The sequence below is a fragment of the Macaca fascicularis genome, chromosome 18 (assembly GCF_037993035.2).
Source record: "Macaca fascicularis isolate 582-1 chromosome 18, T2T-MFA8v1.1".
Lineage (NCBI taxonomy): Eukaryota > Metazoa > Chordata > Mammalia > Primates > Cercopithecidae > Macaca > Macaca fascicularis.
This window is the reverse complement of record NC_088392.1, coordinates 22,008,304-22,033,354: the sequence shown is the minus strand read 5'-3', so window position 1 is coordinate 22,033,354 and position 25,051 is coordinate 22,008,304. Positions and strand designations below refer to the sequence as shown.

Genomic DNA, 25,051 nt, shown 5'->3' with positions numbered 1-25,051 from the left:
TGCACTGATGTCGAATTTTTCTCAAATGTTTAGTTTTTCTAATATAATGAAAGTAAACTTAGGTTGGTATGATTAAAAGAAGTATGACTTCTGCAATTTTAGCTATTGCTGCTGCTGTCTTTCCTGAATTAAAACAGAAGCTCCACATGCAGGCTGAAAGTAATCAGCCCACTTGGGAAAAGACCATCCTTGCCCTTCTGTTCTTTTGCCCTACTCACAGAGTCGTTCACATTTGGTATTTTGAATTGCGTATTTCAAGTTGTTAACCAAAAATTTTGTGTTCAGTGTGGATTTTTTCTCCCTGGACTTGAGGCTATATGGGGCTGGTAAAAAATGATGTGTTGTGAAGTTTAGTTCATATTGACTGCTCCTTTAGAAGAGAGGAACATTTTTAACTGTAATGCTTTTCCTCTGCTGCTTCATGTAATGGTCCATGTTCATGTTTAAGTGGGGCTTAGTACCCCTGTGGCCTTGTCATGTTTTCTGCTCCCTTTGGCTTTATAGTTACTCATTTTCAATATGTCTTGTCTTTAGCCAGAGGAGTCTAATGTGGCAGCATGGTTCCCACGCCTCACTTTGTCTCGTCTTGGTGCAGTGTGCCTTGCTGTCTCTCCTCCTGCTCATGTTACATCTCCCAAATATTGATGGGTCATCCCTGGCTCCTGGTTAACTTCGTAAAAGTTATATATTGATAAAAGTCAAATATTTTTTTCTGAATTTTCCTGCCTCTTGATACACTGGACTCCGTATCTAGAAAGGGGAATGGTTATAGGATTTTATACTGTAAACTTTTTTTTTTTTAATTCAAAAAATAAAGAAAGTTTATTGCTATCCAGAACAGGACTTCAGGATGTTACGTATTTCTTAGTAGACAGGATTTTTCATAGCATTAAGATACTGTATGAGCCGTTCGAAGTCTGCCTTTCTTTGTCTTATTTACATCCCCCATTGGCCTCTGTTGCCCCCTGAAACTCCTCTTCTTCCTGTAGGCAGATGTTGTATGACTTTTTAAAATACCCTGCTTTCGTTTCTTACTTGTTAAAGAGGGTTTCCCTTGGCCTCCATGGCGTTCTCTGGGTTGAGTCACAGCCACTTCCTTTTGCTTCAAAAAATTCCATCTTTATTTTAGATACTTCCTTTTTATTTGCTGTACATTAAACCTTCCTCTCACTCCGAGTGACTTTAGGTTATTATTGCTTTTCTCTGTATTCCTTTTTGTCCTTCCTGGGTCTTTTGCCCTTTGAACACCACCATCTTTCTATCCTTCATGGGAAAATCTTCTGTTTATAGTTATGGTGTGGTGGGTCCTTCAGTTTCATTAATTACTCATCTACTTTTGTTTTACATAATCTTCCTCTTGCATGGGAGTTGTAGGCTTCTAGGTTTGGGAAGAACTAAAAATGATCTATTTTAACTCTTCTCATTTTACAAATGAGTAACTGGCTCAGAGAGGAGCATTAACCTGTTCAAGACAACCCAGTAAGTTAACCCAAAATGGTTTCAGTATGCTTGGGTGGCTCTATTGCCTGAAATACCAGTTCAAGTAGATAGGCTAGCGAGGCTTTCCTTTTATTCTCCTGTTGTTATTTAGTGTTTTAACATAGCTGTTGCTGAACATAATGCCTTAAGTCACTGGAAATGCTAATGCATTAGTTATGATTTTTAACAGAATGCTTGCAAAGCCTAAATAGAATGCATGCAATCCAGAACATGCCACTCCTGTGTAACTTTGGAAGCATCTCCATGATTCAGAAGGGAGGTTCTAAGAATAGAAGCATCTTAGATTGTCATAGACGTCTTTGGATACTTCCCCCTGGAAACCAGGCCTTGTCTGCAGTCTTTCTTCCCTGGGTAGTTTACATCCGGGAGCACGTATGTTCAGTTGTATTAGAAGTACATTTCTGGAGACTTTTGTACCTGCAGAGAGACCACTCTTCAATAGTTTTCAGGTGTGAACAAGGAAGACTTGGTCATCAAGTGGAGGTGTTATAAGTGTTGCTTAGAGTCTTTGTGTGAAAAAGATGAGTAGAGGAGAAATGTATTTTAGTTTTAAAGTTTGTCTTCATTGGATTATATTTGAGCAAGTAATTAGCTAATTGTGAGATTGTAAGCTAGAGAGACAATTTTTTTTTAAGAGATGCTGAATTTTCAGAGGTTTATAATTCATGCGATTTCTTAAACAAATGCAAGTGTACTTAAATGTATTTTCTAGGAGACAGAACACCTAGGTGGTTGACCTTCTCTATCCTGTGGACCACCATGAACCCTGCATACATTGACCACATCAGTGTGTACCAGGAAACAGTGGGCTGAGGCCTTGGAGCCAGAACTTCTTTGTTCTTCTCTGCCCCTGTGTTCATGGCATGTAGGTTTAGACACTGAAGATTTCTTCCATTAGAAATGCCATTTAGGTCCTGGGGATGGGTAGGAAACTCAGAGCCCAGGTGCCAGCATCCAGCATGTGGAGGCCTCTCCAAAAACAGTAGTCTGGAGACTTGACATCCATTCTTAAAAATGTTAATTAAAGATGCTCCAAAAATAGACTATTTGAGTTTTATTTTTCTTCTTCATGATCTTTTCTCTTAAACATATAAAAATAGGCTGGGCATGGTGGTTTACACCTATCATCCCAGCATTTTGGGAAGTTGAGGTAGGAGTTTGAGACCAGCTTGGCCAACATAGCGAAACCCCATCTCTACTAAAAATACAAAAATTAGTTGGGCGTGGTGGTGCACACTTGTGATCCCAGCTACTTGGGAGGCTGAGGCATGAAAATTGCTTGAACCTGGGAGGTGGAGGTTGCAATGAGCCGGGATCACACCACTGCACTGCAGCCTGGGCGACAGAGCGAGACCTTGTCTCAAAAAAAAAAAAAAAAAAAAAAAAAACCCACAAAAAGCATAAAAATTAAATTGATTCGTAATAGGAAAAAAACTAAAATATACTTCCAAAGGGCCATTAAAAGCCTAAAAGGGCTATGAAAGTATGTTCATCTCACCCAGTTTTTGCAGTTACACGTGTGTTATGGTCTTGTGCTAATGACCATGTGTTTATTTTTCTAACAGATGTGTGCATTGCAATGTTGTGTACTCTGATGTGGCTGCTCTGAAGTCTCACATTCAAGGTTCTCACTGTGAAGTCTTCTACAAGTGTCCTATTTGTCCAATGGCGTTTAAGTCTGCCCCAAGCACACATTCCCACGCCTACACACAGCATCCTGGCATCAAGATAGGAGAACCAAAGTAAGTCATACCGACTTTCGATTTTTACTCCACTGCTTTATTAGTAATTTAGAGGCGAGGTGTAGTAGTCGTTCTATTGAATAACATTTACCAAGATCTGAAAAATTACACAGCTATGCCAATTTTGATGCTTTACGAAATATAGCTCAAAGCTCATCCAGATCTTTCTATTCTTTCCAGGTAAAGACATTGTCCAAAAATGTTACCTATTATTTATGCTCTTGTCACGAATTTTTGCTCAGCAAGTAAATTATTTATATATTTTTTTCTTAAGATGAATGCTTTTTTTTTTTTGGGGGGGACAGAGTCTTGCTCTGTTGCCCAGGCTGGAGTGCAGTGGTGTGATCTCGGCTCACTGCAACCTCCGTCTCCTGGGTTCAAGCGATTCTCCTGCCTCAGCCTTCTGAGTAGCTGGGACTACAGGTGCATGCCACCACACCCAGCTAATTTTTTGTATTGTTAGTAGAGACGGGGTTTCATCGTGTTAGCCAGGATGGTCTTGATATCCTGATCTCGTGATCCCCACACCTCAGCCTCCCAAAGTGCTGGGATTACAGGCATGAGACACCGTGCCCAGCCTCTGAAGATGATATTTAACAACTGCTAGGAAAACTATTTTTTAGAAACCCTGTCATCTTTAAATTTTTCCATAGTTCCTTTTTTATAGGGTACACTTTTGCTTAAAAAGTAACATTTTTAAGATGAAAGCAACTTAAGACACTGGTTACTGAATTTAACTTCATAGCCAGTATAAGTCCCTGATTAGTAAAATTTTTTTTGCCTTAATCTTGCTCTTAATTTGATTGATTTTTGCTTTGTGGAGTCTTTAGTAATGAAGTGGTTCTTTGGCAAACAGGGGCTGGCTGCCTGCAGTAGGGGCAGCTTAGCAAAGAGGAGGGAGTGTAGGCACTGGAGCCAGTCGGAATCCTGCCACCCACTGGCTGGGTGACCTGGGGCCTGCACTGTCTCAGCCGCCATCTTCTCCCCTGTGAAGTGAGGGTCCTGCTTCAGTGAGAGAGATGACGTATTTAAAATGTGTAGCACGATAGTCCCTGTGTCTGGAGCACGGAGGGCTCTGTCAGCATTCATTCGTTCCTTTGTGTCTTCACTCCCTCCTTGTGCACATAGCACTGGATTAATGCTCCTGATTGTGCTCATTTTATTCCTGGATTAGTTATGGCAACATAGAGTTTGATCATTACAAGAAGCTAGATTTGCCGTCCAAATCTGTTGGTGTTTTTTTGCCCATATCTCCATAATTAAGGAAGTAGTAGGGGGAAGATATGCAGGTATGCCATATTTTACACACACATACACACACACACACACCCCCCACACACACACAAACACACACACACACACACACCCCCACACCTGGCTTTTGTTGAAACATTTAGTTTTGAGGAAACGTGATTGAATACTATAGAAGTAACTGTTTTATATATATAAAAAAACTGTGTTGAAGTTAAATTTTATTTTAATAGGACCTTCATTCTGATCTTTGTGGGGTGATCCCAAAATGAAACACATTACAAATTCAGGAATCCATACATGGCTTGATGGCCCTGAAGATGGGGATTAGTGAATTTTACTGTCTTCAGTTTTCAGGACAGTTAGACTTCTGGGTACTAATGCAGCCTTTCCCCTGGAGTGAATGTAGTTTTTATTTGGTTCTTTATTAAAATAAATAAAATTTGATTGTCAGAAATGTGTGTGACATCTGGAACAGTAGTTGTTACTCAGAATGTAAGGAAGCAAATGATTAAAATAGGCTAAAACCGTATTCCTCAAATTTGGCTATTATATAGAAAGCAATTATTCCAGTGTTTTCTTTTCTTTCTCTCTTTTTTTGAGATGAAGTCTCTTTCTAATCCAGGCTGGAGTGCGATCATGCCTCACTGCAGCCTCGACCTCCTGGGCTCAGGTGATCCTCCTGCCTCAGCCTTTCTAGTAGTTGGGACCACAGGTGCGCACGTGCACCACCACGCCTGGCTGATTTTTCAGTTTCCTGTAAAGACGGGATCTTGCCGTGTTGCCCAGGCTTGTCTTGAACTCCTGGGCTCAAGCAGTCCTCCCAAAGTGCTGGGATTGCAGGTGCGAGCCACTGCACCCCGCCCCAGTATTTGTTTTCTTCCTTTCCTTTCCTTCTCTTTCCCTTTCCCTTTCCTTTCCTTCTCTTTTCTTTTCCCTCCCCTCCCCTCCTCTCCTGTTTCTTTCTTTCCTTCTTTCCTTCCTTCCCTCCTTCCTTCGTTCCCTCCCTCCCTCCTTCCTTCCTTCTTGGAGTCTCTGTTGCCCAGGCTGGAGTACAGTGGCACGATCTCAGCTCACTGCAAGATCCGTCTCCCGGGTTCACACCATTCTCCTGCCTCAGCCTCTCGAGTAGCTGGGACTACAGGCGCCTGCCACCACGCCCAGCTAATTTTTTGTATTTTTGGTAGAGACGGGATTTTACTGTGTTAGCCAGGATGGTTTCGAACTCCTGACCTCGTGATCTGCCTGTCTCGGCCTCCCAAAATGGTGGGATTACAGGCACGAGCCACCGCGCCCGGCCCCTCCCTCCTTCCTTCCCTCCCTCCCTCCCCTCCCTCCTTCCTTCCCTCCCTCCCTCCCCTCCCTCCTTCCTTCCCTCCCTCCCTCCCCTCCCTCCCTCCTTCCCTCCCTCCCTCCCCTCCCTCCCTCCCTTCCTTCCCTCCCTCCCTCCCCTCCCTCCCTCCTTTCCTTCCTTCCTTCCTTCTTTCCTTCCTTCCTTCCTCAGTTCTTTAACAAGTGCAAGCCTAAAAATAGGTACTGTATTTTAAATTATAAAAGTGAAACAAATTTATAGAAGTGGTTAACAAAACTCCAAAGCCAGTGAAAGATAAGTTAATCGCATGGGTTCAGTGTGAGGGCTAGTCTGGCTGCCTGGAGCCCTCACCCGCAGCCTGGCTGTGGCAATGGGGGCTGCTGCACCAGCTCTGTTGGGCCTAGTAGGCCTGTACTGCAGTGTGCCCGAGGTAACCCTCCCTCACCCCCTTTTCCAATTAAAGCTAAGGTAAAAGCTTTCATCCTGTGGCTGTTTGGCCTACATTTGACCCAAAGGTTTCTTTTGGCATTAAATCCATCTCTATCCTGTTTACGTTAGTCCAAAATGACTAAGTAGTCCCAGCTCAGGCACTGAAATCCCCCAGCAGTATTTGTTTAACAGGTGGTTATACAAATGACGTAAATTTATGCAAATGATTTGCATTAATTTTTTAAATGATCAGTGTTAAAATAACCTCTTACCCGTTTTTCTTAGAGAACATATGGATGTGTGAAAATATACCCGTGAAGTCCCATAGTCCCAGCATCCCAGTTCAAAAAGCATGGCACGCGATTTTTCTTTGATTTACTGTGTTTACTGTGTGCTGGGTACTGTTGGAAGCGCTTTGTTTCTTGTTTTCCAGTGGGTGGGCAGGCATAGTGCCCTGCCGTTTAAAAGGAAACTTCGAGTACCCCTTAATCTTTTCTGGATAATTTGGGATCATTTTGAATGTCTATTACTGTATCTCTTTTTTTTTTTTTTTCTTTTTTTGAGATGGAGTCTCGCTGTGTTGCCAGGCTGTGGTGCAGTGGCGCAATCTTGGCTCGCTGCAACCTCCGACTCCCTGGTTCAAGCAATTCTCCTGCCTTAGCCTCCTGAGTAGCTAGGATTACAGGCATGCGCCACCACATCCAGCTAATTTTTGTATTTTTAGTAGAGATGAGGTTTCACCATGTTGGCCAGGATGGTCTCGATCTCCTGAGCTTGTGATCCACCTGCCTCAGCCTCCCAAAGTGCTGGAATTATAGGTGTGAGCCACCACGCCTGGCCTGTATCTTATGGTAATGAAGTTTTGTGTCTGCTTCTATTTTTTCCTTGACTGCTGATTAACAGCAGTTTCTTTTGCTATGCCTTCCATTTATTGGCAATGTCTAAATGTATGTAAGTGGAGAAATGAGAACTTCAAAATAAGAATTGTATAAGAGACAGAGTTTTTGAACATGTTCCTAAGAAGTAAAACATGCAAAATTAGAATAGAGGCATGAGAGAGGAGTATGGAGTCAGAGGAAGCTGAATTTGAACCTTGACCCTGAAATCTGTTTAACACCAAGCAGATTATCTAGTCTCACTAAGTACTGGTGTCCCATCTGTGAAATGGCAGCAGTGTCATCTACCTAACCGGGGCTGTGGGGATTAGGTATATGATGTGGAGGATGGTGCTTTGCCCCTAGCTGGATTCAATTGATGGTAACGTAGGAGGCTTATGGCAGCAATTTCAAAGCTTGGAGTCTTTTATTTATTTGTTGTGACACCTGTTTGAAGTGTTTTGGAGAGTTTGTTGCTGTAAATTTGACCTCACTGACTATGGGTATTTGGTTTTAGCTTTTTATTCTTTTCTCTTTCTCCTTCCTTTCCCCTTCCTCCTCTCCTCCTCTCTCTCTCTCTTCCCTCTTCTCCCTCCCCTGCTGCCTTCGTTGTGGTGTAGTCACCCTGCTACTCACCCAGTCTTGCATTTAGGATTAGGTCCAGACTTCCAGGTTTGGCCTTCAAAGCCCTGCACAACTCTAAAGCACCCTCTGTCGCCACTCCCACACCCCTGGGAGCCCAGCCACACTGGGATTCTCACTGTTTCCCAGCAAACCGTGCCCAGTAGACCCCTGCCTTTGTGCAGACTGGTCTCTCTATCTTGAATGCCACCCCTCCTCTCTGCCTGGCAGCTGGTCTCCCTGGGGATTTTCCATTTTCGTTGGAGAGTTTGCTCCATCCTCAGATTCTGCTCCTAAAAGACATGTCTGTGAGGTTTGTCGTATTTGGACTTCAAAAAAAAAAATCAACTGCAGTTTTTAATGGATTTTATCCTACAAAAAAAGCTGGAAGAACATGGAGAGAACGCGTGCATCTTTTTCCCCCAGATTGCTCAGTTGTGAGCGTTGCAATCATTGGTCTGTCTCCTTCCCTGCTTTGTATTTAGGAGGAAAGGGGAACCATGATGTAAATACTTTGGTGTGTTCTGGTCCCTTCCACAAAAGGAACTTGTGTAAATAACCTCCATGCAGCGGCCCCAGTCAGGAAGTCTGTTGATTATAATACAGTCCAGTTCGTTGACTTCATCCAGATTCCTCCCAGTTGTTAGACGTGTCTTTCTCCTCTCTGGTCCGAGATCTTATCTGGGTGTACATTTTGGATTTACTTGTGCTGCCTTATCAGTGTCCTTCCGTCTGAAGCAGTAGCTCAGTGTCCCCTGCTCTCATGTGTTTGGCCATCTAAAAGGGGACCCAGGCCTCTCCTGTGGCTGACCCTCACTTGGGCTGTCACTGTGGTCTCATTGCTGGACTTGGGCATGTGCTCTTGGTGGCAGTGACCGGCCTGTGATGCCATGCTTTTCTCAAAGGATCACTGTGGGGGCAAGAGCGACGTCCACCTATCCTACAAGGTAGTGGTGATGCTGCCCTTCATCATCAAGGCAAGGCAGTGTCTGCCCGGTTTCTTCGTTGTAAAGTCAGCATTTTCCCTTTTATATCTGTTCATATTTTGTTGGGAGGGATTCTAATATTACACCAACAACCAGCTCCTCAGCCTCCTCAGAATGATACCTACGTAAATAGATGGTCTCCTGTTTTACACTTTCTGTTATTAAGACAGCACATCCAAACAACAGAATCCCTCCCTAGAGGAATGTAGCATGAACAAAATGAGTTGTGGCGTTGCTTGTGAAATCATGATTTCTCAAAATGTGAAAATTGAGTTTTTGAGGTGGAGTCTTGCTCTGTCGCCCAGGCTGGAGTGCAGTGGCGTGATCTAGGCTCACTGCAAGCTCCGCCTTCCGGGTTCACGCCATTCTCCTACCTCTGCCTACTGAGTAGCTGGGACTACAGGCGCCCACCACCACGCCTGACTAATTTTTTTGTATTTTTAGTAGAGACGGGGTTTCACCATGTTAGCCAGGATGGTCTTGATCTCCTGACCTCGTGATCCGCCTGCCTCGGCCTCCCAAAGTGCTGGGATTACAGGCGTGAGCCACTGCGTCCAGCTGAGTTCAGAGCAGTTTCTTAACCTAGCTAGTAAATCTGAGTTCTTTTCTTGAAGCTATCTTTTTTTTTTTCTTTTTTTTTTTTTTGAGATGGAGTCTCGCTCTGTCGCCAGGCTGGAGTATAGTGGTGTGGTCTCAGCTCACTGTAACCTCTGCCTTCTGGGTTCAAGCAATTCCCCTGCCTCAGCCTCCCGAGTAGCTGGTACTACAGGTGCACACCACCACGCCCGGCTGATTTTTTTTTATATTTTCATAGAGACGGGGTTTGACGATGTTGGCCAGGTTGGTCTCTATCTCCTGACCTGGTCAAAGTTCTGGGATACAGGCATGAGCCACCGGGCCCGGCCAAGTCTATCCTTTTAAAAAAAATTGTCCTATGCCAACTACAGAAAAAACAGGAAATAGAGACAAACAAAGCAATAAAAATACATATACTATTATCCAGCAGACATGACGACAATCCTATGCCTTCTCTTCCTTTTCTATGCCCTTTAAAAAATGTGATCACATCATGCATTGTCTTGTTATCTTCTGTTTCAATTTGTGTGAAAATCTTTCCATGCCATTGGTATAGCTCTGTGACATAATTTTAAAAAATCTTCATATAGTTTTCTTTCTTTCTCTTTTCTTTTCTTTTCTTTTCTTTTCTTTCTTTCTTTCTTTCTTTTTTTTTTTTTTGAGACATAGTCTTGCTCTGTTGCCCAGGCTGGAGTACAGTGGCATGATCTCAGTTCAGTGCAACCTCCACCTCCTGGGCCCAAGCAATTCTTGTGCCTCAGCCACCCAAGTAGCTGGGACTACAGGTGTGCGCTCCCACGCCTGGCTAATTTTTTGTATTTTTAGTGGAGATAGGGTTTTGCCCTGTTGCCCAAGCTGGTCTCAAACTCCTGAGCTCAGGCAATCCACCCGCCTTAGCTTCCCAAAGTGCTGGGATTACAGGCATGAGCCACCATGCCGGCCTAGTTTTCTGTTTAACCATTTATACTCTTGGGCATTTGGGCTGTTCATAATACTAAGCAGTTTCAAACAGGGAGAAAGTGAGCATCTTTGTCACACCTGCTACAGTTAGTGGTGACACATGATTAGTGTACAGCCTTGTGCTGCAGTGTACGGTCCTGAAAGCCTCGTCTGCTCCTCAGCACCCCCGCCCCCAAGGGTACTTGTGCTCTGCAGTAAAGTCACATCTCAAGACCTTTAAAAAACAGGCCAATCCAGTTAAACTTATAAATCTTATGGGGGAAAAAGAGAAAAAAGTCACAGGAAGGGGAGCATCACACACCGGGTCCTATTGTGGGGAGGGGGGAGGGGGGAGGGATAGCATTAGGAGATATACCTAATGTAAATGACGAGTTGATGGGTGCAGCACACCAACATAGCACATGTATACATATGTAACAAACCTGCACGTTGTGCACATGTGCCCTAGAACTTAAAGTAGAATAAAAAGAAAGAGAGAGAAAAAAAGTTAAATCTGTAATTTTGGACAGAGAATTGCACAGTGAGGTTTGAAGCTACGTGGGCCCTGAGAGAGGGAAGGCACGTGGTTTAGGAGGCATTCCTTTCTTCAACTTTGCCGTAGGAATACCAGGTAACACCTCAACTTCTCTCTCCTCCTTTCTGACCCTCACATCCAGTCGGCTTTTCTCTGACCTTTTCCTAAGTGGCTCTTTAGAATTCTTTGTGCCCATTCTCACAGTTCTCCAGACAAAATACAGATGCCCATAGGCCCTCCCCTATGCGCCAGGGTGACCCAGAGCAGTGACTAAAAAATGGTGACCTGCTGCCATCAGAACTGTTCACAAATGACCGATCACATCCATTGGAGGCAGAGGCCGGCGGCAGGGTAGATGCAGCCCTTTACCCTCCCCAGACGTCTCGTGCCCTCATTTCAGTAGAGAGTGTGGATGGGCAGGAAGGATATTATGTTCAGAAGGTTCAGGTCTGCTGAATTCATTTGAGGAGGCTGCTTGTTAGTAACATATTAGTCATGGAAATAGTTTGTAGGAGACAAGTGAATATTTTAAATCATTCAAAGCATAAGAAACATTCAAGCATTGTTGAAATAACAGTAGTATCGATTTTATTTTCTGTTTCTTGATTTTAGTGTATATTTGTTTACTAGCGTAGGGCTTCCTGTGTTAAGAACAGGTATAGAAATATTGACATTCAAGTGTAAAATTGCTACTGACTCTAAACGGAAACTTTGGAGTTGAGTAGTCCTATTTAGTTTATTAATCAGATTAACATTCTTTTCCAAGTTAGGGTATCATCATTGCCTGGTCTGATCTTAAAAAAAAAAAATCTTAAAAAAAAAAAGCATGCTTTTGCTCTGTGTTAAAGTAACATGAAGACTTTGTGCAAACATGTGCCAGTTATAGATTTGTGAGTAGTAAAATGGTCATTAATTTAGATTTCTAAGTAAATGTAGCCAAATACATCTTTACTCAAAATGTTAAGGTTGATCTATGATTGAGTGATGCCAGTTGTCTTGAAAAGTTTGTTCAAAGCTAATTGTTGTTCTATTTATTGTGTTTGTGTGTTCTCAGTGTGCCTCTGCCTCCCGAGTTCTTTAGCTATAAAATAGCAGCTCCTTTGACTTAAAACAGGCTGACTGACATGATCTCGCTGCACTCTTCTGTTTTAGAATAATATATAAGTGTTCCATGTGCGACACTGTGTTCACCCTGCAAACCTTGCTGTATCGCCACTTTGACCAACACATTGAAAACCAGAAGGTGTCTGTTTTCAAGTGTCCAGACTGTTCTCTTTTATATGCACAGAAGCAACTTATGATGGACCATATCAAGGTGTGTGTGCGTCTAACCTCTCCTTTAAATGAATTGCAGATCCATTCACTGGTCATAAATCAAGGCTGAGCTGCAGGTGACTCTAAAGCACGCCTCACTGTCGAGGGAAGGGATGGATGCTGGTCGTTGTCAGTGAGCAACTTACGTGCTGTCATCGTGTGTTCACTTGACTGTGGGGTGCTTTTCATTCAGGAGTCCTGATCTGCCTACCAAAAGATTCGTGAAAAGGAACCAATGCCTGCCCTGATGTTAAGAGTAAAAAAGTACTAGGGTTTTTTTTTTCTTTCTTTTTCTTTTTCTTTTAATATGTGAAAATGATGACTGTGAAGTTTTCCTTTCCTTTCTTTTCTTTTCTTTTTTTTTTGAGAGAGAGTGAGTCTCCCTCTGTCTCCCAAGCTAGAATGCAGTGGCACGATGTTGGCTCACTGCAACCTCTGCCTCCCAGGTTCAAGTGATTCTCCTGCCTCAGCCTCCCAAGTAGCTGGGATTACAGGTGCCTGCCACCACACCCAACTAATTTTTGTATTTTTAGTTTCACCATGTTGGCCAGGCTGATCTTGAACTCCTGACCTCAGGTGATCTGCCCGCCTTGGCATCCCAAAGTGCTGGGATTACAGGCATGAGCCACCACGCCCCGCCGAAGTTTTCCTTTTCTTGAGAATTCGGTATTGTTTAATACTTAGAAACAGACAAGGGCTCTGATGAATTATGCTAATTCATACAAATATTGGTATATTTAGAAAAATGAAGGTTTTTTCCCTTGAAATTATTTAAGCGGTTAGGTTTGCATTGTAATTAATGCCCCTAAACCTTTTAGTTTCGTTTTTTTTTTCTTTTCTGTAAAGATTGCATTGTAAATGGACTGTTAAATATCTAGGATATAGTATGGTACCTGGCACCTAGTGGTGTTCAGTTAATGAAATGAATAAATATCCAGTGTGGTCTATTTTACTCTCCAGCCCCCAAAAGGGGCACAGAAATCTATTTATAGCCTTTTAAGCTTACTAAGTCCAGTGCTTAGTTCTAGCTGCTTAACTGTCCGCTGTAATATGTTAAGCATTTTTTTTTTTCCTTGTGTGATTAGGAGATAATATCCATTGGCTTTCAGAGATTAAAATGACTTACTTTTTAAACAGAGAAACAAGAGACCCCATATTATCAGGAACTCAATCTCTTTCTTTTAGTTTTGCTCTTTTAAAAATATATTATACAGGCTGGGCACAGTGGGTCACACCTGTAATCCCAGTATTTTGGGAGGCCACGGTAGGTGGATCACTTGAGGCCAACATGGTGAAACCCCATCTCTACTAGAAATACAAAAATCAGCTGGATGTGGTGGTACATGCCTGTAATCCTCGCTACTTGGGAGGCCGAGGCAGGAGAATCACTTGAACTCAGGAGGCAGAGATCGCAGTGAGCCGAGACTGTGCCACTGTACTCCAGCCTGGGTGACAGAACAAGACTCCGTCTCAAAAACAAACAAAAAATTATACAAAAAAGTTCAGTTTGAAGAGCAAGTAAAGTCCCTGAATTATTCTGGTCTCATGTCGGCTAAATGCCTGGATTATGAATCATTGACATTTCCTGTATTGAACATATGTGAGTTCATGTAGAGTAATTGCTTAATGCAAATGAACATCTTGGAGATTGTCTCCTTCTAGGCAAGGTGAAGATAGTGGTGGTGATGGCATTACTCAGGTGAATAAAATGCATGGGAGATGCCTTTCATCATTCTCACTTGAAGTACAGTAAAATCCTCTTAAGATACTTTAACTATTTTAGCTAAAATCACATAATTATTTTGATAGTAAATATCTATTTAATGAAACATCAAGAAGAATTTAAAATTGCTTTGAAAAATTTAGGGATGTTGGAATTAGACCAAAATATTTTAACATACTATATATGTGCCCACAACAAAAAAAGAAATGAGCAGTTGCTTCTTAAGAGGCTTTTAAGGCATTTGCTTTCTGGAACTCATCTTTGCATCTGGAAGTCGGGTCATCAACTTTGTGGTTAGGGTCTTCCTTGTGTTAATAGTGAATTTGGAGGAATACAAGGTTATAAGAAATAGAAACTGAAGAGGAGTGGTAAAATCCTGTGGCCACAAGGAGGAAATAATTGATTTTATTAATCTGAACCTATGCAAGACACATGATATGAAAACAGTGGGAATAATCACTTATGTTCTCATTTCATGTATGTTCTATGCATTTAAAAATATCCTGCATTTATATGTTTGGGGATGGGTAAGCATAGTTTTAAAGACATATTGGTGGTTTTTTTTTTTTTTTAATTTTTAAGATGATCTATTTAGCTCTTTTTATTTATTTACATTGCCTGTGCCTGTTCTGTGCAGTTTTTCGTGAGGAAGGAAGAGGAAGTAGAACAGGCACAAGTTTTCTCCACATACATATTCACTTAAAGATGGGGCCTTATTTGCCCAGTTAATCCAATTTGTGTCATTTTCTTCTCCTACCAAAATATAAACTTATTTACTTTGTAGGACCTCCATGTTGCCATTTGTATTTAAAGTAAACTTTCAAGTTACAAACATTCGTTCAAATTAATTATTGTTATAGGAGCTAAGGAAAAATCCATTTGAAAAGAAATAAGTTGTTTCTTTATTTTAAAATGACAATATGAATGAATGAATGAATGAATGAATGAATGAATGAATGAGGCAGGTCTTGCCATGTTGCCCAGGCTGAATGTCTGGTCTCAAGTGGTTTTCCCACCTGACCTTCCAGAGCATTGAAATTATAGGTGTGAGCCACCATTCCCAGGTATTTGCTTTTCAGAGTCTTTTTTTTTTTTTTTAAGGTAAGGTCTCACTCTGTTGCCCAGGTTGGAGTGCAGTGGCATGATCAGGGCTCAAGGCAGCCTCCACATCCCGGGCTCAGGTGATCCTCCAACCTCAGCCTCCCAAATAGCTGGGACTACAGGCATGTGCCACCACGCCTGGCCAGTTTTTGTATTTTGTATTTTTTGTAGAGACAGGGTTTCACTGTGTTGCCCAGGCTGGTCTCAAACTCCTGGGTTCAAGTGATCCTCCAGCCTTGGCCTTCTGAAGTACTGGGATTTACAGGCCTGAGCCACTGCACCTGGCCTTAATAGTCTTAATTTTACTTACAATGTAACTTGTTGCTTCTTTTCTGTAATTTCTTTTTTTTTTTTTTTTTTTTTTTTTTTTTGAGACGGAGTCTGGTGCTGTCACCCAGGCTGGAGTGCAGTGGCCGGATCTCAGCTCACTGCAAGCTCCGCCTCCCGGGTTCACGCCATTCTCCTGCCTCAGCCTCCCGAGTAGCTGGGGCTACAGGCGTCCGCCACCTCGCCCGGCTAGTTTTTTGTATTTTTTTTTAAGTAGAGACGGGGTTTCACCATGTTAACCAGGATGGTCTCGATCTCCTGACCTCGTGATCCGCCCGTCTCGGCCTCCCAAAGTGCTGGGATTACAGGCTTGAGCCACCGCGCCCGGCCTCTTTTCTGTAATTTCTATAGCATTTTAAGGTTATCTTACAGAAGAATACTTTAATACTTTATCCTTTCGTCAGCTTATCAGTTAGTAAAAATGCATTCGCCTAGAAACTTACAAAAAGTTACTAGAGGGATTTAGGTTTTGTTTTCTTTAGGTTTTAAATGTCAAAAATGGAAAAATTTTGCTTCTTTTTTGAAAAAGAGCAATCAAACACAGAAACCTTCTACCCTGCATGGTGGGCATGAAGCAAGGCATAGTTTTTGGCTATCAAGAAATCATGTCTTGCTCCAGATTTTCTCTTTGCAAAGAACATGGTTAGACATCCACCTCAGCCCGGCGTGCCTCTGTGTTTTTTTTGTTTTTTTTGTTTTTTTTGTTTTTGAGACGGAGTCTCACTCTGTCGCCCAGGCTGGAGTGCAGTGGCGTGATCTCGGCTCACTGCAAGCTCCGCCTCCTGGGTTCACGCCATTTTCCTGCCACAGCCTCCCGAGTAGCTGGGACTACAGGCACCCGCCACCACGCCTGGCTAATTTTTTGTATTTTTAGGAGAGATGGGGTTTCACCATATTAGCCAGGATGGTCTGGATCTCCTAACCTCGTGATCACCCGCCTCAGCCTCCCAAAGTGCTGGGATTACAGGCGCCCGGCCCGCCTCAGCCCCTGGTTTATGGGCCACTTGTGCTGTTGCCTGTTTGGGTAGACCTTGAGACTTCAGCCAGTGAGAAGATGATAGAACCCCTGTTTCCCTCTGGGGGAAAATGGTGTTGAAGAAGGTTAGCTAGTTCTTGGCACTGTTTAGAGAAGACCTTACCTTGAGAAGGTGTGATGGAGAGTGTCCTGAAGGAATGGCTGGCTTAAACATCCAAGAAGGAATGTGGAGCTGAGGTCTTTCAGTGTCAGTTTCTGTGACCCAGGGAAACTCGGATGTGTGGAAAGCCTCTTAGGAAAGATTTTTCATGTTGTCTTTCTGTAGGTTCAGGAATTCATGGTTTAACTGCAAGCCTGACTGCTAGTAAGAAGAGACGGCCCTATTCAAACATAAATTTTATATTGTATACAGAGGCAAAGATTTTAGTTTTTGCTCTCCTCCACCCTCTTTTTTTGTTTTTGTTTTTAGTTTTTGAGACAGGGTCTTGCTCTGTTGCCCAGGCTAGAGTGCAGTGGCGTGATTATAGCTCACTGTAACCTTGAACTCCTGAGCTCAAGCAGTCCTCTTACCTCAGCCTTCTGAGTAACTGGAACTTCAGGCATGCACCACCATGCCCGGCTATTTCTTAATCTTTTTGTAGAAGTGGGGTCTCTCTATTTGCCCAGACCGGTCTCAAACTCTAGGTCGCAAGTGATCCTCCTGCCTTGGCCTCCCAAAGTGTTGGAATTATAGGCGTGAGCCACTGCATACACCCCATCCCTCTGTTTTTATTCCATGCTTTTAGAATACCAAACAAAAACCAAAGTGAGCTGGTCTTTAGAATCAAATTGCACTAATTTTACCCTTTTCAAATTTGAAATCCAGTGAGTTTAAGTTGAACATGGCTGTTCGTGGCTATTACGTTGATGAAAATAGATAGCTAAGCAGTTTAAAAAGACGTGAGTATCTAATGTGTGTAGTTCTCAAGCCTGGCTGCCATCAGGAAGAAAGGATGGGTCGGGATAGGTGTAAGGAGATGAAAATTACTGACAAAACCCAGCAAAAACCCAGATTGTTACAAGTATTCCAAGAATGTGAAAGGCGTGAAAAGAAAAAGGCTTGCTATTTACTAACGTGTTGATCTTAGATGTTTGCTCAAGTCAGTTTGTTCTAGTTGAATTCCTAATAATGTATTAGCCTATTTAAACATTTCCAGGCTGATGAGAAAGGAGAGGGTTGTTCCGAAATGGTTGGTTGTAGAGAGGCCTCACTCTGGGTTGTTACAGGAGGGTAAAGTACCAGGATTAATTTGTGTTCAATACAGAGGTCTTTCTTTAAAGAATTTTAAAATGGTATAAATATATAGGCCTTTAAAAAGCGTCTGGAAAGAGAAATACATAACTTGTAACAGACTTTTATCTCTTTTGAAGTGTATATTTAGCTTAGGTTTTTTTCTTTATATATTAAGAAATACTTCTGAATGAATATAAAATGGTATTGAAATGTGTACCACGTGTTAAGATAGCATACTTGTGCTTTCTTTTAGTGTTGTGATTTGTGATAGATATTTCTTTTCTTTTTATAATGTAGTCTATGCATGGAACATTGAAAAGTATTGAAGGGCCTCCAAACTTGGGTATAAACTTGCCTTTGAGCATTAAGCCTACAACTCAAAATTCAGCAAATCAGAACAAAGAGGACACCAAATCCATGAATGGGAAAGAGAAATTGGAAAAGAAATCTCCATCTCCTGTGAAAAAATCCATGGAAACCAAGAAGGTGGCCAGTCCTGGGTGGACGTGTTGGGAGTGTGACCGCCTCTTCATGCAGAGAGATGTGTACATATCCCACGTGAGGAAGGAGCACGGGAAGGTCAGTAAAGAATGAAAGCTGCTCCGGGTGAGTGCAGAGAGGGCACTGGACTGGCAAGCTTCCAAGATGTGGGCTCTTGGCTTGGCTCTATCAGTAATTAGTGGTGTGACCTTAAAAATCACTTGGTGTCTCTGTGTTCAATTCTTTATCTGTAAAAGGGACCTTTCCAAATCCTTCAGTCTGTAGTTTTCCTAGTCATTGCCTTCACATGCACTCCTCCAGACTGGTGTGCATGAATGTGGTACATTACCTACCACATTCATGTTTATAGCTTAGGAAAGGGAAATATAGTAAACCAAGGTTAAAGGCATTTGAATTTACCTCTATCCCTGTACTAGCTAAGGGAGAAAGGAGCAGAGAAAGACAGTGGAAATGCTGAACACTGCCGGGAGCATTTGTGTAACTTACATGATTCTTCCTTGAGTTTGGTAGTGGGAAGAGGAACCACATCCTTTTACTTCCAGTAGAAGCTCTGTAACTCAAGATCGCTGAAAAATCTGAGTCACATATGTATATCCTTTCTCTTATAAATAGTATATGTCTCCCACTGATAAGAAATTTTAAAAATACTTATGACTAGACCTAATAACATTAGCAAAATTATTTTTCAATATTATCTAATACTGTATTACATACAATATTAGGCTGTATTGACATTTCCTGATTGTCTCAAAGTTGATTTGTTATGGTCAGGATCCAAAAAGTCCACATATCACATTTGGTTGTTGTGTCATTATTTTACGTAGTCCTCCTTCCAGTTTATTTTTTAATGTACGGTTGATTTCTTAGAAAAATTGGATTGTTTGTCCTATATATAGGTTGTCCCTCACTTTACTAGATTTGGGTAATTGCTACTTTTTTTTTCTAACTTGCTGACACTAGGAACCAACATGGAATTTGCTACTTTTTTTTTTTTTTTTTTTTTTTTTTTGAGAAAGTGTCTCACTTTATCGTCCAGGCTGAAATGCAGTGGCATGATCTCGGCTCACTGCAATCTCTGCCTCCTGGGTTCAAGCAATTCTCGTGCCTCAGCCTCCCAAGTAGCTGGGATTACAGATGTGCACCACCACGTTCAGCTAATTTTTTAATATTTTTAGTAAAGATGGGATTTCACCATGTTGGCCAGGCTGGTCTTGAACTCCTGGTCTCAGGCAGTCCACCCACTTTGGCCTCCCAAAGTGCTGGGATTACAGGCATGAGCCACTGTACCCAACCAGAATTTGCTACTTTTTGACACCGTTTAACTTGTTCCTCTTTGTCTCATATTCCTGGAATTTTGATTAGATTTGAATTTTTTAGATAAGCCTATGTCAGGTGGGCATGGTGGCTCATGCCTATAATCCCAGCACATTGGGAGGCCGAGGCAGTTACTTGAGCCCAGGAGTTCCAGGGTGCAGTGAACCATGATCATGCCACTGCACTCTAGCCTGGGCGATAGAGCAAGACCCTGTCTCAAAACCAAAAAACAACAAAAGAATATGTCATAGGTGCTGTATTCTTTTTGTATTTCATCATGAGGAACATAATACCAGCTTGTCTCATTTGTAGTCCTAATACTGAGATTGATTAGTGGGTTCAGATACATGACATTTTTAAAGAAAGTCATCTTAGTGCTTTAACTTAAGCCAATAGAACAAAATAGTCGTGCATAGTGAGCCTTTATAGAGAGTACATAGGAATTGTTTTGTAATTAGTATACACTACATCCTTGAGAAGTTTGTTCTAGCAAATGTGCTAAGAACTGTTCTATAATCTCATTTATTTGTACTACTTGTTTGAGGTACTCATGAAACTGACATGTTTTACTTTGTGATTATCCAAATGGCCTGTGAACATGGCTGGATCACAATGTTCACAAATTGCAAAAAGATGTTTTTATTGTATTTGGTCTCACTACAGTATGTCTTGATATAAAAAGTAGTTACTTACAGAATATATTTGGCTTTAGTGGCACGTTGCTTATTTAATCATCTTAGTCTTAGGCTTTCCTGCTAGCATTGTACAGTGTTCATTATAAATACTGGGTAGTTTTTAAGGAGCAATACTTTAATAATCTACAGTATAAATACACTGCCAGGGGTGCTGTCAGTCTGATGTGGTGGTTCTAGGGAGTCTTCACTTGGCACCCCTACCAGACTACATAAGAGTTAAACAGGAGCTGGCCTTCGTCATCATCCGGTAGTCCAGTCCTTTCATTTCATGAGATTTCTGTAACTATCTTGTAACATTTCAGAACTCTTTTCCTTTTTTAAAAAAACTATCTTTATCTTACATAAGAGATAATGATTAGATCTAGGATATAAGAGGAGGAGATGATTTCAAAAAAGTTGGTGGGATGAAATGTAACACTGATTGAAAGCCTTTGCTCTGGACCTGCACAGAGATCCCACTCTGAATTGCATGTGTGTGCATGCTTGTGCCCTTGGTTTTGATGGAGATGTTCATCAGAATGGAAATGTTTGGCTTAGTAGGATTTTAGGATTCGCTTTGAAGGAGTTGAGGCCCTGCCTTTGGAATAAGGCACATCAGATTATATTGTAGTTTCAATCCTGTTCCCTCAGCCTCCTGAGAGAATGGAGGAGATGAGTGGGCAAGGAGAGGGGAGGAGCGTCTTCATAAGCTAGTGAAATGGATGGTGTTGAATGCGAGAGTTCCACCACGCCAAATCATACTGGAGCACCCACTTCCAAACACCCCTCTACAAGCTTCTTTTACCTATCTCCGTTCATTTCTCCTTTCCTAGAATACTCAAGTCACCCAGACTTCAAAGCCCCTGTGCTGTCTTTTCTCTGTCTTCCTTCAGACAACCAGGCAAGCACCTTGCTGTCTATATCTTTCCTTCCCATTTACCCTGGGCTTGCCACCTTATCACTGAACCCAGTTCTCTGGTGACCCCTTTGTTGTTAAGTCTGTTGGACGTGTTCCTGTCTTTACCTCCACTCACCTCACAGCAGTATTTCACATGATTAGAAGTTCTTTCTAAAAGCATTTTCTACCCTTATTGGGAATACCACTGTCTCCTGGGTTCTCTCTCCATTACTGGAATACCCATCAGGTTTCTGTCCTAGAAACATTTAACCTTCTCTTGGGAAAATTCAACCACTCTTATAACTTTGCTACTCGTGTACAGTATATATACGGATAGCACCCACATCTGTGTCTCCATTTTAGTTGAAAAGTATTTCTTGAATTAATAGACCAAAAATGAGTTCTAATTTGGAAGACATCTAACTCCTCTTAGACTTAACCTCCTCTTCTTTAAAATGGTTACATGTTTAGTGATCTTCCAGTGTCCTGTGTTTAAGTACCTAGAGAACTGTATATGAGGTGATAAGTATTCTCTAATCCTTATGGGCTTAAGATGTGATATCAATATGAAATACACTATACACATATAAGGGATCAAAAATTATATTTGGCTAAAGGTCTCAGGAGAGAATACATTTTTACTTCCACCAGCCCAGAAGTTACTGTAAAGATCCAAATGTATTGGATTACCCAATGAAATATTATTATGCATTATGATAAATATGTCAGTGTTCTGAACCAGTGAACTTTGAATGTATACTTGATTTTAGTATCATAATTATGACTTAAAATACATATATATAAAATATAACTTGAGGAATAATCTAAATGCATTCTGCCAACCACAGTACAGTCATTACTTTAGTGTTATTGCTTCTAGTATGATTATTATTTTGATAAGGTTTGGAGTAAATATTTCAGGTTAGGAGTAAATTTAACTGGCATAAGTTAAAAATTTATGTCAAAATAATTATAATTCACTGCTACTCATTTTAAATGGCTGTTTGGGTTTCGGTAATTGTTTTTGACCTTTCTTCCCCTTCTCAGTTCCCATCCAGAACTTTACTAAAAAGAAATATTTTGTATACAGTTCCATTTATTAAGTAAAGATATTCAGTAGCTTTGTCTTTAAGATTCAGAACTGGGCCGGGCGCGGTGGCTCAAGCCTGTAATCCCAGCACTTTGGGAGGCCGAGACGGGCGGATCACGAGGTCAGGAGATCGAGACCATCCTGGCTAACACGGTGAAACCCCGTCTCTACTAAAAAAATACAAAAAACTAGCCGGGCCCGGTGGCGGGCGCCTGTAGTCCCAACTACTCGGGAGGCTGAGGCAGGAGAATGGCGTGAACCCGGGAGGAGGAGCTTGCAGTGAGCTGAGATCCGGCCACTGCACTCCAGCCTGGGCGGCAGAGCGAGACTCCGTCTCAAAAAAAAAAAAAAAAAAAAAAAAAAAAAAAAAAAGATTCAGAACTGGCCGGGCCTGGTGGCTCACGCCTGTAATCCCAGCACTTTGGGAGGCCAATGCAGGCAGGCGATCACTTGAGGTCAGGAGTTCGAGACCAGCCTGGCCAACATGACGAAAACCCATCTCTACTAAAAATACAAAAATGAGCCAGGCATGGTGGTGGGTGTCTTGTAATCCCAGCTACTTAGGAGGCTGAGACACGAGAATTGCTTAAACCCAGGAGGCAGAGGTTGCAGTGAGCCGAGATTGTGCCACTGCATTCCAGCCTGGGCAACAGAGTGAGACTCTGTGTCAAAAAAAAAAAAAGGAAAAAGAAAAAAAAAAGATACCAAAACCTAGTTCTGGCTCTGCTAGTTATTCAGTAGCTTTTCTATGTCTCTGATGCTCTTTTTAAAAAATGAATTGTCGCAGGCCGGGCGCGGTGGCTCAAGCCTGTAATCCCAGCACTTTGGGAGGCCGAGACGGGCGGATCACGAGGTCAGGAGATCGAGACCATCCTGGCTAACACGGTGAAACCCCGTCTCTACTTAAAAAATACAAAAAAAACTAGCCGGGCGAGGTGGCAGGCGCCTGTAGTCCCAGCTACTCGAGAGGCTGAGGCAGGAGAATGGCGTAAACCCGGGAGGTGGAGCTTGCAGTGAGCTGAGATCCGGCCACTGCACTCCAGCCTGGGTGACAGAGCGAGACGCCGTCTCAAAAAAAAAAAAAAAAAGAATCGTCAGTATCCACTTTCAGTGGTTTTTAAACTTTTTTCCAGTTATTTGTCGTAATCTAATATCAAGTCAAATACTTTTAAAAAAATTGACAGATATTCAGTGCATATTATTCAGATATTAAAGGCATAATCATCTTAAAACCTACAATTTGCTGAATTACTACTTTAGCTATTTAAAAAAGAAAAATAGTTAAAGCAGCAGCATTTTAAGAAGTTCTTGTTACAGAAATTCTATATACAGAAAGCAGTAAAAAACTGATCAGTTTCTCTTTTTAAAGTTTTTTCTCAAATGCTTATGTATTGTCTAATTTTTATTGCACTTTCTAAAGTTGGTATTATTGTTTTGTTATGGCCAGATTTTAGCTGTCCTTGTAAATAGTGAAGTCTTTGAGGGCAAGTTGTATATCCATTTTATTATTACAGTCTTCTGTGGCTTACAGCATTGTGCCTTGCAGAGTATCTCTGGGGTCACTGATTGAAGCAGTTCTCTTTAGATTGTTACTTGCACATATGGCAAGGGGCTTTGTGTTAGTCACAGATACACACAAGTTGCAGTCTAGGTTCAGGTACCTAACTAGCTTTCTAACCACAGAAATCCCCCTTGTAACTTCCTGCTTCCCCTTTGTAATTAATCTTGTGGGAAGATACTTTGACACTATGCATAGAACCTGTGTCTCATCATTTTTTCACTCACTAATCTGAACATCCATTCTTTATTCTTGCCTGCAACAGTACTTAATGTTGACTTTCTACTTCCATCACTTCTTCTGCATTTATTAGTTGGAACTCCACTGCAAAGATGAGCTCAGTTTTATATTTACAGCTGTATGCATTTATGAATGTTTATTTTATCCAATGGGTTGGAATCCATTGCTATCATTATTATTATTATTATTATTATTATTTTTGCTTAAATGGTCCTAGATGTGGCATTGGGAATTGCTTTCATTTGGCCCCTGTGTCTTCCGGACAAGCATCCTTTCTGAGGACTTTCTGGTGTCATAGTATGTTCCTGGTTCATCTTTTATTTTCCCTGCCCTAGCCCTGCAGTCAACCATTTCTTCTGGGAGCCTGGATCTTTTTCTAGAGAATGATAGCAAACATATTTTAAAGAGGTTCTGTATCTGTATTTTGATCATCACTTAGCATGGGAAACTATAATTGGGGAAATGGTAGGTAGAAGAAAGTAATAAGCTTCAAAGTGGCTCCTCAGTTATTTAGTGTGAGGTAGTGATGTATTTGGCTATTAATGGATTTTTATCAGATGCTTTGAGTTAAAATTAGAATGCACCAAAGCTTGTGAAATATATTCAAATATTGGAAGGTATATTTAATAGAGACATTTTGTAGAATGTGAAGAAAGAGGACAGGCATAGGTCATTGTTTTCAGGAAAGTTATGTTTATATTTGGCCAAGAGAAGGCAAAGCTGTTTAATTCCTGCTTTGCTTTCTCCAACGAAAATGGAATCAGGGCCAGGTGCGGTGGCTCACGCCTGTAATCCCAGCGCTTTGGGAGGCTGAGGCGGGCAGATCACAAGGTCAGGAGATCAAGACCATCCTGGCCAACATGGTGAAACCCCATCTCTACTAAAAATATAAAAATTAGCTGGGCATGGTGGCGGGCGCCTGTAATCCCAGCTACTCAGGTGGCTGAGGCAGGAGAATCGCTTGAACCCGGGAGGCAGAGGTTGCAGTGAACCGAGATTGTGCCACTGCACTCCAGCCTGGGCGACAAGAGCGAAACTGCACCTCAAAAAAAAAAAAAGAAAAGAAAAACGAAAAACAAAAGAAAATGGAATCAATGTGATTAAGGGTGAATTGATGTCCCAGAATGACAGCAAGCCTCTAAGAAATGGTTTAGCCAATATAAATAAGTTTGCTTTTCCATCTGTATCTGTCTGTCTGTCTTATATGTTTGTATGTCTCTCTCTCTGTCTCTCTCTCTCTCGACAGGGTCTCTGTTGCCCAAGCTGGAGTACAGTGGTATGGTCATGGTTCACTGC

General features: G+C 41.8%; 1 protein-coding gene across 50 annotated transcripts in view; it reads left to right on the top strand.

Annotated features, from left to right (window-relative positions):
- Positions 1-25,051, top strand: part of ZNF532 (zinc finger protein 532) — a 128,305-nt gene that overhangs the window by 76,472 nt on the left and 26,782 nt on the right. For 21 of the 50 annotated variants that reach the window (XR_012427108.1, XR_012427109.1, XR_012427107.1 and 18 more), the window contains 3 exons: positions 3,066-3,242; positions 11,919-12,081; positions 17,778-18,059. The exons of 8 other annotated variants lie outside the window; for them this stretch is intronic. Coding sequence is in view for 34 of the 42 variants with exons in the window: in XM_074022406.1 (XP_073878507.1) it covers positions 3,066-3,242; positions 11,919-12,081; positions 17,778-18,059 (622 nt within the window). In the remaining 8 variants the exon portion in view is untranslated. The remainder of the gene's footprint in view (positions 1-3,065; positions 3,243-11,918; positions 12,082-17,777; positions 18,060-25,051) is intronic. 21 more of the 50 variants (XM_074022413.1, XM_074022412.1, XM_065533721.1 and 18 more) reach the window with 4 other exon arrangements.